The sequence below is a fragment of the Cucumis melo genome, chromosome 11 (assembly GCF_025177605.1).
Source record: "Cucumis melo cultivar AY chromosome 11, USDA_Cmelo_AY_1.0, whole genome shotgun sequence".
Lineage (NCBI taxonomy): Eukaryota > Viridiplantae > Streptophyta > Magnoliopsida > Cucurbitales > Cucurbitaceae > Cucumis > Cucumis melo.
The window spans coordinates 18,885,047-18,902,436 of NC_066867.1; the positions used below are offsets into that span (position 1 = coordinate 18,885,047).

Below are 17,390 nucleotides of genomic sequence, written 5' to 3' on the forward strand. Positions count from 1 at the left end.
TGATCATATTTGCCTCTTAAATCAATTAAATATGAATAGTCTGCATGAAAATAGTCATTTTGATCGTGACGTGAATGCCACATCGACATATTTAATCGGCTGTTAAATATCAGGACCACCATTAGAGATATATCAATGTAATTTAACAAAGCCTAATAGTTGAATACCCAAATTCAAACTCTACATATGTCTAAATTACATTTAAGCTCTATAATGCCTAATCAATACATGAATTGAACTCCTAAATTTTACAAAAATGCAGTCATTATTATATGAATTCAAGTCCTAAAATAGATTATTCAAACATGAGATTGTAAATTATCCACACTCTTTATTCGTGAACTCACCATAAACAATACCCCACATATATTAACATTTAAAATATCTTTTATCCTCAAAATTCAAAGTACCTAAAATCAAATTATTTTCTAAAACATTTAAAATATCTCTAATCCTCAATATTTAAAGTTGCTCAAATCAAATTGTTTTTTTTATAAGATACTTAAAATAAAATAATTTCAAATAATTTTCTTAAAATCAAATAACATACCTAAAATCAAACAATTTTCCTAAAATCAAACAGTACACCTAAAGTTAAATAATTTTTCTAAAATCAAATAACATAGCTAAATTTAAATAATTTCTTTAAAGTCAAATTAAATAACATACTTAAAATCAAGTAACATATTTAAATAATTCCCCCAAAATCAAATAATTTTCCTAAAATCAAATAATATAACTAAAATCAAATAACCTAAATTCAAATAATTTTTACAAATAAATCGTAAAATCGAATAACGATCCTAGATTAAATTATTTTTACAGCAAAGTTGTGTATCCAGTCTACGACTTAGTTAAAATCACCAAATCAAAATATAATATAGTAAAATCATACAGGATATAAACATACCTCGTGACAACGAAATCAGAAGGCAAAATGGGAGGGGAGGGAGACTGCTTTTGTGAAGACCGACTTCGAGGGAGACTCTTGGTTGTTAATTTTTCGTGAAGGATGAAAGGCCGAATCGCAAAGGAAGGAAGAGTTTTCATAAGATGCAAGGCAGAATCCTAAAGTGATTGAAGATGGAAGGTAGAGGCACAGTGACTAAGTTTTGAAGTGATGAAGTCGTATACCTGGTACACAACTTCAATACGTTGTGGATTGGGTCCATAATTTTGGCATGTAGACGTGTATCTAATCTATGATTTAGCATAATTGTGGAACCGAGTACGCAATTTCACTATTCTATTTTTTATATTTCTTCTCTGCCACCTTATCTTAATTATTATTTTTTAAAAATACATTATTAAAAAAATCTTTTTTTCTTCGCATTTAGAAAGACTTGATTAGAAAACTAGAAATGAAAATTTGATGTTCCATTCCAGTTTTACCCCATATTAGTTAAAAGGTATAGTAGATAACAAAAATGTATGTTTACAATTTATAATTACAAAGTTTAATTTTAAAAAAATAAAAATAAAGAAAAAACAAATGGATATTTATATGTTTTGAAGAATTGAGACGTAAGTGATCAAAATTGGAATGGAACATCAAATCCTGCTCAAACAAAATTAAAATGGTTTTTAATCATATTCATATATTCATACATTGAACACATTTTTCATGTCCTTCACGTCCTTAAATATGATATCAGATCATTCATGTATCTTCCTAAATTTATGGTGTTGCAATTTATGAACGATAGATAGTATTGTATATGAATAATAAACCCTAACAAAACCCACTAATATTGCCAACAAAATTAAAGACAAAAGTTTGTGAACCTCTCTGTTCTTTTCTTTGAAGATATAATTAATTCCTTTAAGAAGTTCCAAGAAAGAAAGAAAGGAAGAAAGAAAGAAAGAACAACTTGGAATAGAAGCTGCTTAACATTAAGAGGGCAAAGTGGAATTAGTGGAAGTACTCAATTAGCTAATGGAAAAAAACCAAAAAGAAAAATATTAAAAGTGCAACCTTTCTTTCTTTCTTTCTTTCTTTCTTTCTTTTAACAGTTCTATCCAGTCCTTGACTGTTTGCTTACAAATTTGGAGTTAATAACAATGCTTTTGAACAAAAACGTAGAATAATAAGAATTATTATTATTAGTATAATCCTTTCCCCCATCTTTTCCCCTTTCTTTTCCTCACTTTGAATTATTGAATTTTCCTTTGCACCCAATCTTGAATTTTAGTCCTTTTTATTTTCCAAATTCCTTTGTTAAATGTAGTACAACAAAATTTGTATTAAACAGCAGATAGTGTGAGCCACTCCGACCCTTCTCATCTCAACTCATGTGCATCCGACCAACTCTTAACTTAGTCTTAATTCAACTAAATATACTTTTTAATTAATACATTTCTTATCAACTCATACATATCTCTTTATCACTCTAAATTAACTAATTAACTCTTTTTTTTTTCGGGAAAATCAAATCAACTACCTACCTCATAATTTGATAAATATCTAAGATATTCGTAATCTACCTTATCTTAAAATTAAAATTTATTTAATCTATCTAAATAAACCTTTATCCATGTCTATTCTTAAAATCTATAACAGTCAATCAAAGATATAAAGTTTGTAGTATGCTACCTTTTGAAAATATTTAAATCAAATTTTAATCACTACCAAGACTGAAGTTTAAATTTGTTTGGTTGAAGTTAAATTTACAGTTATCAACCAACATAAGTAGCTGTGTGTCGTTAAATAAATATAGAAAAGTGTATATATATATCTGTATACATAGATGGACAGAGAGAGATTTAAGGTTAAAGGATGAAACTTGAAACAACCCATGTTTAACTGGAAAAGAAAGATTAAAAGATAAAATGAAAAACAAAACAGAGTTTGAATTTCAAACAAGGCTTATTCCTATTACTGGTTTCTGCCATTTCACTTTCGTTGACTTTGAAGAACTAAAACCCCACCTCCCACGTAATTAAACCTGTTTAAATTTCCCTAATTTAGCATTCAAATGCAAACTAAATCCTTAACTCCTTTTATCTATCAATCATGATTCTAGTCGTCGACATGGGTTGAAAGAGAATTTGTTTTTCTTTCCTTTTTTTTTTTTTTTTTTTTTTGACTCCTCCAACAGCCGGCACAGGCCGTCTGAATATCATAATCCTTTTAAACTATCACCAAATTACATGTATGTATGAATACGCGTTTGGACTTCAAAAGGCCAACCTAATGTTCTTTCTTGGTAATTAATCCTCTCTACTTCTGTGATTATCCATCTGGGTTTTCGTTTTTTCTTCTTCTTTTCTCGAGGTATTGATCACTACTTTGTTTCCTCTGAAATATTCGTCTGATTAGTGAAAAGGGATTCGAAAAAACTTTCTGGGTTTTTCGGGTTTTCATATAAAGTCGCTTTCTTATTCGGTTTTTTGTTTTCTCTTTTCATTGATTCTGTGATTTTCCTTGTTGGGTCAGTTCAGATTCCGGAAGATTGGACTTTAGAAATTCGTTCTTGTGTTTTCCTTGGGTTCAAAATCGCGTGGGTTGACATTCCTTTCTACGGTCTTCTTTGAATTGGTTGGGTATATAGGGAGGTTTAGGAATGTTTAAACAAAATTTGATTGTAACTGGATTGAATTTTGATTTGTAATTTATGGGATTAGTGTGGAGAAGGTGGTTTTGTGGAATATCTAGCGTTTGTTTTAAGAGGGGGTTGTAATTTCTGAAGAAAGTTGGAGTTTCTTTATTAGTTTCTGGGCTGAAAAAATGGGTTGTCAATGTTCCAAGCCTTCTGTTGATGAAGATGGCAAAAACAGAGCGACTGAGAAATTTCCTTCACGAAAGGCTTCACGAGTTAATTTATTAAGAAAAGGAGATGATTTGGGATTGAATTCTTTGAAAAGAGATGAAGATGTTCGAATAAATTCCTCACAGAGATCAGATAGTATTCGATCAAAGGTGAAAACAGATGGAGGTGACATTAAACTTGCTTATTTGGATAAGAGGGTCAACGGCTCTAACAGAGTACACGATGATCAAATTGAGAAAAAGAAGAGGGAGAGGTTGGAAGTTGCCATTTCTGTTAATTATCCTGGTAAAGGAAGCATTCCAAAGGCTATGGAAGCAGAGCAAGTTGCAGCTGGTTGGCCAAGCTGGCTCTCCACTGTGGCTGGTGAGGCGCTTGAGGGATGGCTGCCACGGAAAGCTGAAACTTTCGAGAAACTTGACAAGGTATGTAGGGGTTGTGAAACTGACAGTTGAATGAAGTTTGATGATGTGATTGTGAGTCTGAAGATCTAAATGTGTTTTTATCTGAGTTTCCTGTTGTTTTGTTTTGTTTGGTGGTTGTTTTGTTTTCACAGATAGGACAGGGCACATATAGTAGTGTTTACAAGGCTCGTGATATCATTCACAATAAACTAGTCGCTCTAAAACGAGTTCGATTTGATAATCTTGATGTGGAGAGTGTGAAGTTTATGGCCCGGGAAATCCTTATCCTGCGTAGGCTTGATCATCCAAATGTTATAAAATTGGAAGGCTTGATTACATCACAGCGATCATGTAGCTTGTACCTCGTTTTTGAGTATATGGAGCATGACCTTACTGGGCTCGCATCTCGGCCTGGTGTCAAGTTCAGTGAACCACAGGTAAATCATATTTGCTGTCTTTGGAATGCCATGTTTTGCTTCTTATCTTGAGGTTTTTGAATATTGTGAGCATGCAATTTTGATAGGAATTCATTACTGATAAAATGAATCCTCAAGAACCTAACTATATACGTGTGGCCATGCTTAGGTCAAATGCTATATGCAACAACTTCTAAGGGGACTTGATTATTGCCACAGTCATGGTGTCCTCCACCGTGATATAAAGGGTTCAAATCTCCTAATTGACGACAATGGGATCTTGAAGATTGCAGATTTTGGATTAGCAAGTCCTTTTGACCCGCATAATCAAGTTCCCTTAACAAGTCGTGTAGTGACTCTATGGTACCGACCACCAGAACTTCTGCTTGGAGCTTCTCATTATGGGGTTGCAGTGGACCTGTGGAGTACGGGCTGCATACTAGCTGAGCTATATGCCGGGAAACCTATCTTACCTGGAAAAACTGAGGTAGAACATTGTTATATGTACTCTGCTGCAGCATTTAATATTCCAGATAAGAGATCCGTCTTCTTATCCATGATCTAGCTAAAGCTACTAGTGATAAAAGGAACAAGATTAAAAATGGTGAAACCACAATCTTTCAATGTATATGAAATCTTTGAGGCTATTTTTCTGCAGGTCGAACAGTTGCATAAGATATTTAAACTTTGTGGTTCACCGCCGGAGAATTATTGGAAGAAATTGCAGTTACCTCATTCAACTGGATTCAAGACAGCTCAGCCATACCGACGTTGTATTGGGGAAATGTTGAAGGACTTCCCATCTTCTGTGGTGGCTCTTGTGGATAAGTTGCTTTCCATAGATCCTGCTCATCGGGGAACAGCAGCTGCTGCTCTAAAGAGCGAGGTATTGCAGCCTTTCCACGGAATCATTAGAGAGTTGCTCTGATGCTTTGTTTCTCATAGTTATGATTAATTAACAGAATTGTACATTCTTAATGTTTCAGTTCTTTACAACTAAACCACTTGCATGCGAGCCTACAAGTTTGCCCAAATATCCTCCCAGCAAAGAGATCGATGCAAAGTTCCACAGCTGCAGAAGGTAAGTTGTTAAGTTATGTATCATTAATTGGTGTGAGGACAAGGTATCTCAAGAACATAGTTATATTCTTGTTCAAAGTAAAAAAAGAAAGTATTTGGGGCTGAGAATATTTTCAGTAAGGAAATGCTCTCCTTGGATATATGGCTTCCTTCTTAAACTGCTCATCTCCCGTTGCAGGCAGTCGAGAGTTGAGGGCAAAGACCCTAAAGATTATGGGGAAGGGAGGCGACCAAAAGAAGCTCACCTTAATCTTTCTCTGAATGCTAAGGATGAAATAAACATTATGCAGGTATTGAAATTTTACATATCTGTTAAAACTTTTTGGGTTTTACAGTTCTTTCTGAAAGATTTTTTGAACTAATTTAGCTCTTTGCATTTTCTTACAGAAAAGGCAAGGCCATTCAAGTTTAAAGGGCCGGAGTGGTGTGTTGTATCCTCGTGGGGATGAAACAGTTTCTGGTTTATTGAATGCTCCGCCCAAACAATCTGCCACAGAAATTTGCTCAGATACAGGCAGGATTTCACATTCAGGACCGCTAATTAGCAAACCAGATTGGATGAAATCTAGAAAGCAACTCAATGACCATTCGATGGCACTTGACGGATCCAATCTCTCAGTATTATCTCGTTTAGTAGCAACGAGGTCTAATATATCTGATCATCCCCATGATAGACCAGGTCCATCACGATCAGAAGTAGGCAGATTGCCCGACTTCGTTAGGGATTCAGAGTCAACGAGAAAGCAGGACCGGATATTTTATACACACCGAGTTGCAGATTCATATCGAGTAGAGAATGAAAAGGCATGTGCTAAAGAACAGTCCCTGGTTGGTTCCATCTTTCCTCTTGTGGTAACATGAACGAAAAATACAAATCTTAGTGCTATCTTGAGCTGTTTTCTAGTGAATAGTTGAAATGCTGATCTTTGTTCATTATGTGGTTCAGCTTGCTTATGGGACAGACATGAATAAGCTTTATACTTCTGGCCCAATCCTTGGTCCATCAAACAACTTGGATAGAATTCTAAAAGAACGAGACCGTCAGATTCAAGAATATGCTCGACAAGCACGACACAGTAAAGCTGGTGACAATCAGTTAAAGGGTTCAAGAGCAACAACTGGAAAACATCTGATGTTGAGCCATGGAATGTGAGAAAGATTACAGAAATTGCTTGCACCCGGCAACAGAACCGAGAGTTGAGAGAGACCTAAGGTCTGAAATGGCTTGAGTTGTATAATCAAAAGTGATTTGGTCGTGTAGAATTTTGGATAAAGTATTGTATAAAAAGGTGGTTGTAAAGCACTACTACTTTTGATTTTTGAGGGCACCCGATACTGCCGTGGTGTTTGGCAATTGTTCTCCATTCTTCTTGTTCTTAGACTCTGATGATGTGTACATAATAGCATCCATAGATTATTATTTAGATACTTTTTCATTTACTTGGAAAATATATTTGGTTTTTGAAGTAAAGGGATTCAAATATTGGATGAAAATCAGTTCCATATCGTCGGTGTTTTAAGTTTAACCTTGTGGACAAGTTTATTAGATCTTAATCTTATACAAATTTGGTACTCTTCAGAAAAAAGAAAAAAGAATCCTACACAGATTTGGTTTGAGGTGTGTTTTCAGGTGCTGTGGATGGAAAGTTCTATCAAAGGGTGAAAAGTTGCAAATAAAGATTGTATGGAATAGAGATAGTTTAAGGACTATATTTGGGTATAGAACACACAAAAATCTTGATATAGGCCACACTTGAAAGTGATACAAAATACAGATTATATTGTTGTGGTTGAGTTTTAGATGGTTTTTTTTTTTTTTTTTTTTTTTTGGTTAATAATGACAATTTGTCCTGAAGTCAACTCTCCTACCTTCTTATTTATTTAATCAAATTTTTTTCTTTCAATTCAAGAAAAATTCATTAGATATTAGACTCCAAATTGAAGGGAGCAACATAAATAATATCCATAACTCATGGAGGGAAAGGAAAGTGTTACACCTCCAATAATCAATAATCGTATAGTCTTATGAGTAGTTGGTGATCAAAATTCACCATCTTCCAAGAATTAGATTCAATCACGATGGCCTGGAAAAAGGAGAATACAAAGGAGCTAAGATGTTTAAGACCCTCAATGATAGCCTGATCAACTTCCAATTATTTGATGGAGAAATGATCTAATTGAGAGATCTTTTGAAAATAACATCTATGTGATCCAAAGGACTCAAGGATCACCCACCCAATACTAACTTTCATTAAGTGGTTGTAAATGAATAGAATGTGGCATAGTTATCATTGTCTAATACATCAAATAGAGTGAATGTAAAAGTAATGGATAATTTAGTTAGGAAAAGGAGGAGATATATTTGAATTGATAGGGGTATTTAAATTTGGATTCTAGAAAATGGTAGCACCCACCCCAGCGCCACACCATCTCCTCTCATCTGGAATATTCGAGGCTACCAATCGGATATTTAATATTTTATTGCTAAGAAGAATCTCCATCTCCATCTCCATCTCCATCTCCATCTCCATCTCCCAATTTTAATATTCATTAATTAAAAAAAAAAAAAAAAAAAAAACCATTTATTTCAATTCAACACTATAAATTCTAAATTTAACATACTAAGTTGAGCAGGCTCAAATAAGATTTTACAAATAAATTACTTTCTTTTTTTCTTTTTTCAGTCCCCACACCCAAAAAGTTGTACTAAAAATATATATTATCAGAATATGGTTATTCCTAACTATGAACAGAAAATCAAAATGAATCGGTTCTCAATAATAGTTTTATAAACGAATTTTTTGAATATATATATATATATATATATATATATATATATATTTAAAAAATCTATCTGATAATAATATCTCTATGTATTAGATGTAAGTCCATACATGATACATCCTCGTTGGCATTAGAATGGGTCCCAAATTATGAGGTCAATTCAACTTCAAATTTCTGGGACTATAAAATTTTTACCGACGTGTTCCAAGACCAACCAGACCCTTAAATCCACCCCCACAAAATCTTAAGCTACTCGTCGGAAATCCCACCTCCGACCGATTATTTTGAAATGTCCGACCTATCAGCCAGCTTCATCGACGTATTCCCTCAACAATCTCACATCCCGCCTGCAAGTTCATATGATTCTACCCAAGAAGGAGATCAGAACGGAGAAACCTCTTCCATCGTCAAACAAAACAGAGCCTTCTGGAAATCGCAGAAAGAAGTTCTTCAGGTAGCGAAACGGATGTTGGATCTTGAATTCCTGGTTGCTTCTATTCTAATTCTTTCATTTTTCAACAGGCCACTTTGAAAAGGACGAATTCGATCGAGTTAAAAACCCGCCAAGCAACGAAGGATGCCATAAGAGAAACGGACTTTAAGTCAATTCAATGCGGTTGCCCGAGACCGGCGGAGGTTGCGGTGTGTCGAGAGTGCGTACAGAGAGAAGTATGTAATAATTTGAGAAACGCCGGTTACAATTGCGCCGTTTGTAAGTCTAAATGGAAGAGCTCACCTGAAATTCCATCAGGTAAATAGAAAGCCCTAAACCTAATATTAATTCTTATGGTCCTGAATTTTAGTGTTTTTGACAATTGGGGATTTTGTTAGTGCAGGGGAACACTGTTATTTGGAAGTGGTAGACGATTGTAATCCGAATGATAGAGTCATAATCGAGCTGAATTTCCGAGCGGAATTTGAAATAGCGATAGCGAGTGAGAAATACAAGCGGTTGGTGAGACGGTTGCCGGAAGTATTCATCGGAAAAGAGGAGAAGCTTAGAGAATTGACAAGAATTATGTGCAATGCGGCGGAGAAGTGCATGAAGGAAAAGAAGGTGCACTTAGGGCCATGGAGGAAGTACAGATACATGCAAGCCAAGTGGTTAGGGAAGTGCGAGAGAACGGCACCGGCGCCGTTGCCGGTGGGATTTTCCGGCCCGCCGCCTAAGGCAAGGGCTTCAATGCTTACTTATGATCTGCTGCAGAGCTTGCCGGCGGTCATGGTTCGCTCTGCTTCTGCGGTTGAAGTGGTGTGAGTGTGAGTGTGAGTGTGAGTGTGAGTGTGAGTGTGAGAGATGAGAGTGAAAGGAATTTTGATCGTTGCTTTGTGATTTTGCTCTTTTTTCTATTATGTATCGTTGCCTTTGAGCCTCAATGCCAATAATATTTGTATAATTAAAATCTCATGGGCCGTTTGAGGTAGTGATTTAGAATAATCTAAAAGCATATGGATATTATAAAAGTTTAATGTTTATAATAGTTTGTTTACCCTCCATGTTATTATAATAGTTTGTTTACCCTCCATGTTATTATAGTCTAATAGTTTCTTATTATAATTTATATTTGGATACATCATTATAGTCTGAGTTATTATTGTTTAACATGTGTTTTAGGTGGAGACTATTATAATATGGATTTTTTTTTTTTTTTTTTGTCTACATGAAAAGTTCATTTTTATTCAATTGAGCAGCAAAATAATGCATTGGAATGTTGTGCGGTAAAAATACAAACAATAATGTAGCGGAATAAACATAATTTCTTTCTTTATTAACTTAACACTTCACATGAAGTCCACACTTAACAATTACATTCCTTTTCTGGTAGGGTACATCAATAAACCTAAGTTTGATCTAAACATCTTCCTTCATCCATTGAAATGCTGCACCTTACGACAAGCTATTTAGAGGTGTAAGGACCTCGTTTTCATCCTTCTCCTTGGTTGCCTAACAACTGTTTCAGGACAACTTTTAGGGTTTCCTTTCCTTAGGTTAGTCCTTTCATACTCATCATCTTTGGCCTCACCAACCTTTCTTTGATCTGAGTTATAGCTATTGGCGTTAAGGAGTGAAGTTCTTACCTACCGACTCCTTAAAAGCGAGATTGAATCGACTTGCACGCCACACAAGTTTACATAACAACTTGTATTTTCCTCCTTTGCTTGGTTTCTATGCTTGACATCCCTTCCTTACTTGGCTTCAACGTCTGACAACCTAGGGAGGGGAAACTTAAAGTATAAGTCAAAGATTTAGTGAGTTATGAGTTTAGGAAATACCTTTCTGGGAATACAACAAAATTAACAGTAGTAATCTTAATCTCAAGAACACAAGTATTTCAATGCATCATCGCAAATTCTCAACTCAGATACAAACACGGTGAGTGCAACAACACTACAAGCTCATTTCAACGAATAGTCACTAATCACTGCTGGAACCTGAGATTCTCCCATTCACATCTAATCACCTAGACTTGGGATTCACTTTCACCAGCATTTCATCGCCTAGACATGAGATTTACTTTCACCAACATCACGCGATAGACCTGAGATTTATTTTCACCAGCATCACGCGATTGAATCGAAATTTCTACCTGCGTCTCGTAGCAATCTCAATCTCATCTTAGACTTGAGATTCGCTTTCACCAACGTCTCATTACCTAGACCTAAGATTCACTTCACCAACACACACGATAGACTTGAGATTCACTTTCTCACTAGCATATCTTATTTCATTCATCGCCTAGATCTGGGATTCACATTCACCAGCATCTAGCATAAAAAACACAACTCAAACTCGCTCAGACCTGAGATTCACTTCCCCAGCGTCTTGCGATAGGTCAATCACCACTACTCGTTACACACACAACACCAACATCAAAATGAGGGACATTATAAGATCAATTGATCACACATAATACCGATGGCACACAACAAGCAATAACAAAAGGATTTCATTAGAAAGCTTTCCATACAAACATTCATAAAATATTTCCTTTCGTTTGTAAAGATCATACTTGCAACGTTTCTGTGATAAACAACATGCATTCAATTAGAAAGATCATTCATTTTTTGATTTAGAAAGTATGTTTACAAATACAATGTATTCGTGATATGTGATATTTTGTTTGATTTTTGGATCTCAACAAATACACTGTATTTGTATATGGACAATTGTTATCCGTGGAGGGGTAATTTCGGACCAAAAAAATAGAAAAATATTTATGACAGTTAGTTTTGCCATAAATCAAAATAATATAACAGTTTGCTATTTTTTTTTCTATCCTCAAATTTGCTATTTTCCCTAAAATTTAAATTGGTAATTCTCGAGTCCATACATGGAAATTCAATAATATAAGTTTGAGGTTCTTTTTTTTTTTTTATCATTTGCCGTCTAATTTTGTTAAAGTTTGAAAGTTCAATCATGTTTAATATTTGAAATTGTAGTTGAAATGAAGCCATCATCGTGGATTCCAAATTTAGAAAGGAGAAAACATATTTGACTCTCAATAAGTAAAGAGAAATGAGGACAACTGAATAATAGACAAAAAGTTAAAAAAGTTAAAAAGTTATTAGATATTTTATATGAAGCGATAATACTTATAGAAATTTTGATGTAAGTGTAACCTTAGCACTACTAGGATTAGAATATGAATTTTTCAATCCTCTATAAGTTAGGATAAAATCTTATCATATCTTATTTTATCTTTAATATATATTGAATATATATAAACACATGTGACTGCAATATCCCCATATTTGGCTATTTTTCTTGGTTAGCAAAACCATGAAACACACCCCGACAAACTTGAATGAGGTTATATTGTTGTTGATTATTTACTGAAAGAGGTACAAAATCATCTAAAAGATGATACAAAAACAAAGTAAGAGTTGTGGCTAGAATTGCAAAAATAAGGCTAGATTCTCATAGGATTACAAAATTTGGCAATCAAGAATGATGGTGCAAACGAAGGTGTCGTGAAACTGCTAAAAAAAGCTAGAAAAGTGCTTTCTTCTCTTCTTTCTTAGAGATACTTTTGTTAGATTTAACATGTTTGCTAGAGTTTCTCACCGATTTATTAAGAAGACTAATTGTTGGAAGTCAAAATTTATTGGATTTTAATTATGTCCTAAAACTTGTAGATTATAAATACAAATAATTAACCATTATCAATAATGTGTTATTGTTATCATTTCAATAAGATTTATTGAATACTTAGTATTAGTCTTGTCTTAATAACCTTGAATTCAATAAACTAACATCTTGGATTGTCTGATAAATTTTGAATATTATGTAAGACATACAAAGATTAATGTTCAAGATACAATCTAAAGAGTCTATAGTATAAAGGTAATGTATAGTATCTTATCTTGGAAACACTGTGGATATTTGTTACGCCCCGCCTCAACTGCCACTCTATGCGACTAGATGTGTGCATACCGTCTAGACACCTATCATGGCAGAATAAGCGGAATAACTTCTTAAACTTGTCTCATTGAAAAGTCCTTACTTTAGACTTTAGAGGCCTTTATCACAGCAAAATAATAGCTTTTAGACTTAGCTCTATCGCCTAGTCCTCACACTTAGCGCAAAGTAACTTTTCAACTACTAGGCGATAAACATGATTGATAATGCAACAAAAAAAATGTAACTTCTCTTTATTAACTTAACACCTTACATCCAAGTACAAAAGGAAATTCAAACTTAAAAATTACAATAAGACTTAAAACTTAGACTTTTAGGCTCTTCATGCTTGGCTTAGCTCTTTCACTCATCATTTTCGGTCTCATAAAACTGTGATGCAGCACTCGACCTCTCTTTAAAATTGAGCTGCAGTCCTTGACGTTTAGGAGTATAAGCATTGCCTATAAACTCCTTAAACCTGAGGTAGAATGACACGGCTTGCTCGCTGCACAAGTTTACATAACAACTCACCTTATCCTCCTTTACTTGGCTTTAATATCTGAAATTCTTTCTTTACTTAGCTTCAACGCCTGACAACCTGGGGAAGGGAAACTTAAAGCGTAAGTCAAAGACTTAGTGAATGATTGGTTTAGGAAATACCTTTTGGGGAATACAACATTTTCAATAAGTTAACAATCTTATTTTTGTAATCATAAATTCTTATCGCATTAGATTATAATCGCAACAATCGTAATAAATTTCACACTTTTCATTCATTAAGACAATCACCACTCAACACCAAGACCTGGGATTATCTCATCCTTATTTAATCGCCTAGACTTGAGATTCACTTCACCAATATCTCGTGATGCTTGGAATTTATACTAGCGTCTCGCAATAATCAATCTTTCTTCAGACCTGGGATTCGCTTTCACCAGCTTCCCATTGCCTAAACCAGGGATTCACTTCCACCAGAGTCTCGTCATAGACCTGGGATTCTCTTTCACTAGTGTCTCGCAATACTCAATCATTTCTCAGACCTGGGATCCACTTCACTAATGTCTCATAATACTTAATCCTTTCTCAAACCTGGGATTCACTTTACCAGCATCTAGCCACGAAGAACACAACTCATTCTCGCTCAGACTTGGGATTTACTTCTACCAGCATCTCGCGTTAAACCTAAGATTTCCACTAGCATCTTGCAATAGGTCATACCACACCATACATCGTACAATCATCATGACCAACAATAAAAGAATATTAGCTGAAAAGTTTTTCATACTACACATCGTAGCACATTAGTAACAGTTTCAAGCAATAATCATCAAGCATAAGATTATAAAAATTACAATCATTCACAAGACATTTCTTTCATTGATAAAAGATTATTCATTTATTCAAAGGGTTCACTTACAAAATACCTATGTAACTGTAACACCTCATAATTTTAAGGAACTTATTATGGGTGTTACATTAAGTGGAATTAGAAGTTAAGGAATGTATTTGGTGTTTTGTGTTGGATTAATTAAATATATATACATGGGTGTGTATATTTAATTAAAGATTTTGGAATTTGGTAGAATTTGTTATTAATTAAGACGTGAGAGCCAAGTATCCCAAGTTGTTCAAAGATTAGAACTTTCGAGGACGAAAGTTTCAAAAAGGAGGGAAGATTGTAACGCCCCAAAAATTAAGAAAATTTTGGAGTTAGTTATCTTAATTTTGTTTAATTAAGATAATTTATTGGGCGTTATTTTGAATCCATTTAATGAAAATTATTTGATTTATGTGGGAATTGAAATTAATTAAATATTTCTTGGATGAATATTTAATTAATTAGAGGTTTTGGCACGTGGTGTTTGTTAAGTTTTTGTTTAAATGGTAGGTTAAGAGAATTAAGTAAAGTTGTGGATTTTTAGTGTTGTTGAAGTTGAATTTAATTAAATAATTATGGATGTTATTTAATTAAATTGTGGGGTGGAAAGTTTGTTGGAGATTGAATAATTATATGTATATGTGGAAATATATATATAATTATTATGTTAAAGGAAACGATAATTATATTTGTTGAAATATAATTATTTAAGGAAAAAATAGTTGTGTTTTGGAGAAAGGATATTTATTAAAGGAGAAAAAGTAAAATAATTATATTTTGGGAAAATATAATTATTTGTAAAAGGATAATTAATTACTTTGGAGAAAGATAAACAATAATTAATTATTGTGGAAGATAATTAATTATTTTGGAGAAAGATAAATAATAATTAATTATGGTGGAAGATAATTAATTATTTTGGAGAAAGATAAATAATAATTAATTTTTTTTGTGGAAGATAATTAATTATTTTGGAGAAAGATAAATAATAATTAATTATTGTAGAAGATAATTAATTATTTTGGAAGAAAGGTAAATAATAATTAATTATTGTGGATGATAATTAATTATTCTGCAGAAAGATAAATCTTGATTATGGAGTGAAGTTGTTATGGTTGGTTTAAGACAATTCATGTTGTGGAAGTTATAAGTGATTTATTGGAAAAGATTTGATTGATTAAATTAATTGAGGACTTAAGTTAATTTGAGATTTTGGAGGGAAAAGTTAGTTTGGTGGAATTGTAATTAATTGAGTATATATATATGGATATATATATTTAATTAATAATATGGAAAAGTGAAGTTAATTATATGATGGAATATAATTATATTTGTTTGGAAAAGAAGATAATCCATAAGGAAAGAGATAGATTGATTTGATTGGACGAAAAAGATATATATTTATTTATAAGAGAGGATAATAGTTTAAATAAATATATATTTATTGTAGATTTTGGTGAGAGAAAAATAATAATAATAAAGAAGTATTATTATTATTATTAATAGTTATAAATGCCTAAGATTAAGGCATTGATTTAGGAAAGATAATGGGAATAAAGATATATGTATATTTTTTGGTATTATATATATATCCTAAAAGGAAAAGGAAAAGAAAATAATAATAATAAATATTATTGTTATTATATATATCCTAAAAGGAAAAGGAAAAGGAAATAATAATTATTATTATTATTGTTATTATGTGAGTCTATAAATAGCATTAGAATGCTTAAGATGGAAATAAAGGAAAAAGAAAAAGGTTCTTTATCTTCTTCTCTAAGATAACCCTCTGTTGTCGCCGCCTCAGTTGAAGTTAAGATTGGTCTCTTTGGAAGCTTGAGGATTTAAAGTGATGAATTTTTCAGCAAGGATAAGAGAATTTTTCAACCTCCATCTGAGTAACCTTGGTAAGCCAATAAAATTAAATTAATATTTTATTAATTTAATTTTGGATCTATTTGGGTTTTCTGTAAAAGGTTCAATTGGCTAAACTTTTTAAGATCTAAATCTTGGATTTTTCCCAATCAAGGTTGAATTGGTTTCAACCCAATTTTTAGAAAGTTAATTTGGGAGAATTTTTGGGTGTTAGTCAATTGCCAATTTCATTAATTAAGATACTAAGTGTTCCTTTTATGATTAGGATCAAGTTAATTGGAGAATTTTTACTGTCAACTAGGAACTACCTTTGTTTGGCTAAAATCTCCAGGTAAGAGATTCTCCTACTAGACCTTCGAACTGAATTCAAGAGACCGCATGTAATTATGATTATGCATTGATGGTAGCTAAAATGCATAATTTGATGATAATGATTATACTGAGATTATGATGATAGTTGATGTTGATGATGATGACTGAGATTATTATGTTGATGATTGATGATGATAGTTGATGTTGATGATGATGACTGAGATTATTATGTTGATGGTTGATGATGATGACTGATGTTATGTTAAGGACTGATAGATTGATGTTGATGATTGTTAATGCATGATATATTAATCACATGATTAAGGACGTTAAGATTAATACTCATGCCATGTTATGATGTTATGTTATGCTACATGCTATGGATAGGGTGTTCTGTTAACTTTGTCTATTAGAGTCGTACCTGCATGGGTGTCCTTCGGGATCACCACCTATTTAGGACTGTGTGGTTCGACGGGACGCCAGTCTAGCATGTATATAGATATGATTCGAGTGATTCGACGGGGTCCTCGCATCCCGATTGTCTTAGTGTTACCCCCGGGTTCACTACAGACCAGCATGTCCTAGGTGCTCCCCCGGGACACCGAAGACCAGATTTTCGTTCCTACGGGAGCGCATGTTGCACGTGTTCGGGAACGTGCCAGAGATTGGGTACCATTTTCAGGACTCTAATGGGAAGTTAACAGACACCTAGTGGGACTAGTAGTAGGTCCCTTACTGAGTATATGTTTATACTCACTCTTTCTATGTTTAACATTTCAGGCGAAGGTAAAGGTAGAGGAAAGCTGGCGAGCGACAGAGAAGGATCCGTGGCATGCCATATGGGGACTCAGTTTTGCTTCCGCGTTTATGTTTCAGTGTTTTAATATTCCATTTTTAATGAAAATTTATTCTTCCCTCGTTTCAAAAAAAAGTGTCTCTTGTCATCGTTCCCTTTTAGTAACGACCTCAGCTTAG

The 17,390-nt window shown here is 33.5% G+C and overlaps 2 protein-coding genes across 7 annotated transcripts; both read left to right on the top strand.

The window, feature by feature from the left end:
- Positions 1-2,984: 2,984 nt before the first annotated feature.
- Positions 2,985-7,091, top strand: LOC103490535 (probable serine/threonine-protein kinase At1g54610). 6 transcript variants are annotated; one of them, XM_008450076.3, is made up of 9 exons: positions 2,988-3,274; positions 3,437-4,192; positions 4,324-4,608; positions 4,757-5,074; positions 5,246-5,473; positions 5,574-5,668; positions 5,846-5,957; positions 6,055-6,519; positions 6,614-7,091. In XM_008450076.3, the coding sequence occupies exons 2-9, from the start codon at positions 3,728-3,730 to the stop codon at positions 6,818-6,820; spliced, it is 2,175 nt and encodes a 724-aa protein (XP_008448298.2). In that variant the 5' UTR covers positions 2,988-3,274; positions 3,437-3,727; the 3' UTR covers positions 6,821-7,091. The 6 variants fall into 6 exon arrangements, with proteins under 6 accessions (XP_008448300.2, XP_008448298.2, XP_008448299.2 ...); XM_008450077.3 differs by having other exon boundaries at positions 2,988-3,206; XM_017045064.2 differs by having other exon boundaries at positions 2,988-3,206; positions 3,442-4,192.
- Positions 7,092-8,582: 1,491 nt separating this feature from the next.
- LOC103490536 (uncharacterized) lies at positions 8,583-9,859 on the top strand. The gene is made up of 3 exons (XM_008450080.3): positions 8,583-8,905; positions 8,974-9,202; positions 9,288-9,859. Exons 1-3 carry the CDS (start codon positions 8,741-8,743, stop codon positions 9,707-9,709), a joined length of 816 nt encoding a protein of 271 aa, XP_008448302.2. The 5' UTR covers positions 8,583-8,740; the 3' UTR covers positions 9,710-9,859.
- The last annotated feature ends 7,531 nt before the right edge of the window (positions 9,860-17,390 follow it).

What these genes read in the sequence shown, in the direction of transcription:
- LOC103490535 (XM_008450076.3), top strand. Translation starts at nt 3,728, where the DNA reads ATGGGTTGTCAATGTTCCAAGCCTTCTGTTGATGAAGATGGCAAAAAC. An exon ending in TCTTACCTGGAAAAACTGAG is followed by an intron (nt 5,075 to 5,245) that starts GTAGAACATTGT and finishes ATTTTTCTGCAG; the next exon opens with GTCGAACAGTTGCATAAGAT. An exon ending in AAGTTCCACAGCTGCAGAAG is followed by an intron (nt 5,669 to 5,845) that starts GTAAGTTGTTAA and finishes CTCCCGTTGCAG; the next exon opens with GCAGTCGAGAGTTGAGGGCA.
- LOC103490536 (XM_008450080.3), top strand. Translation starts at nt 8,741, where the DNA reads ATGTCCGACCTATCAGCCAGCTTCATCGACGTATTCCCTCAACAATCT. An exon ending in CGCAGAAAGAAGTTCTTCAG is followed by an intron (nt 8,906 to 8,973) that starts GTAGCGAAACGG and finishes ATTTTTCAACAG; the next exon opens with GCCACTTTGAAAAGGACGAA. An exon ending in CTCACCTGAAATTCCATCAG is followed by an intron (nt 9,203 to 9,287) that starts GTAAATAGAAAG and finishes TTGTTAGTGCAG; the next exon opens with GGGAACACTGTTATTTGGAA.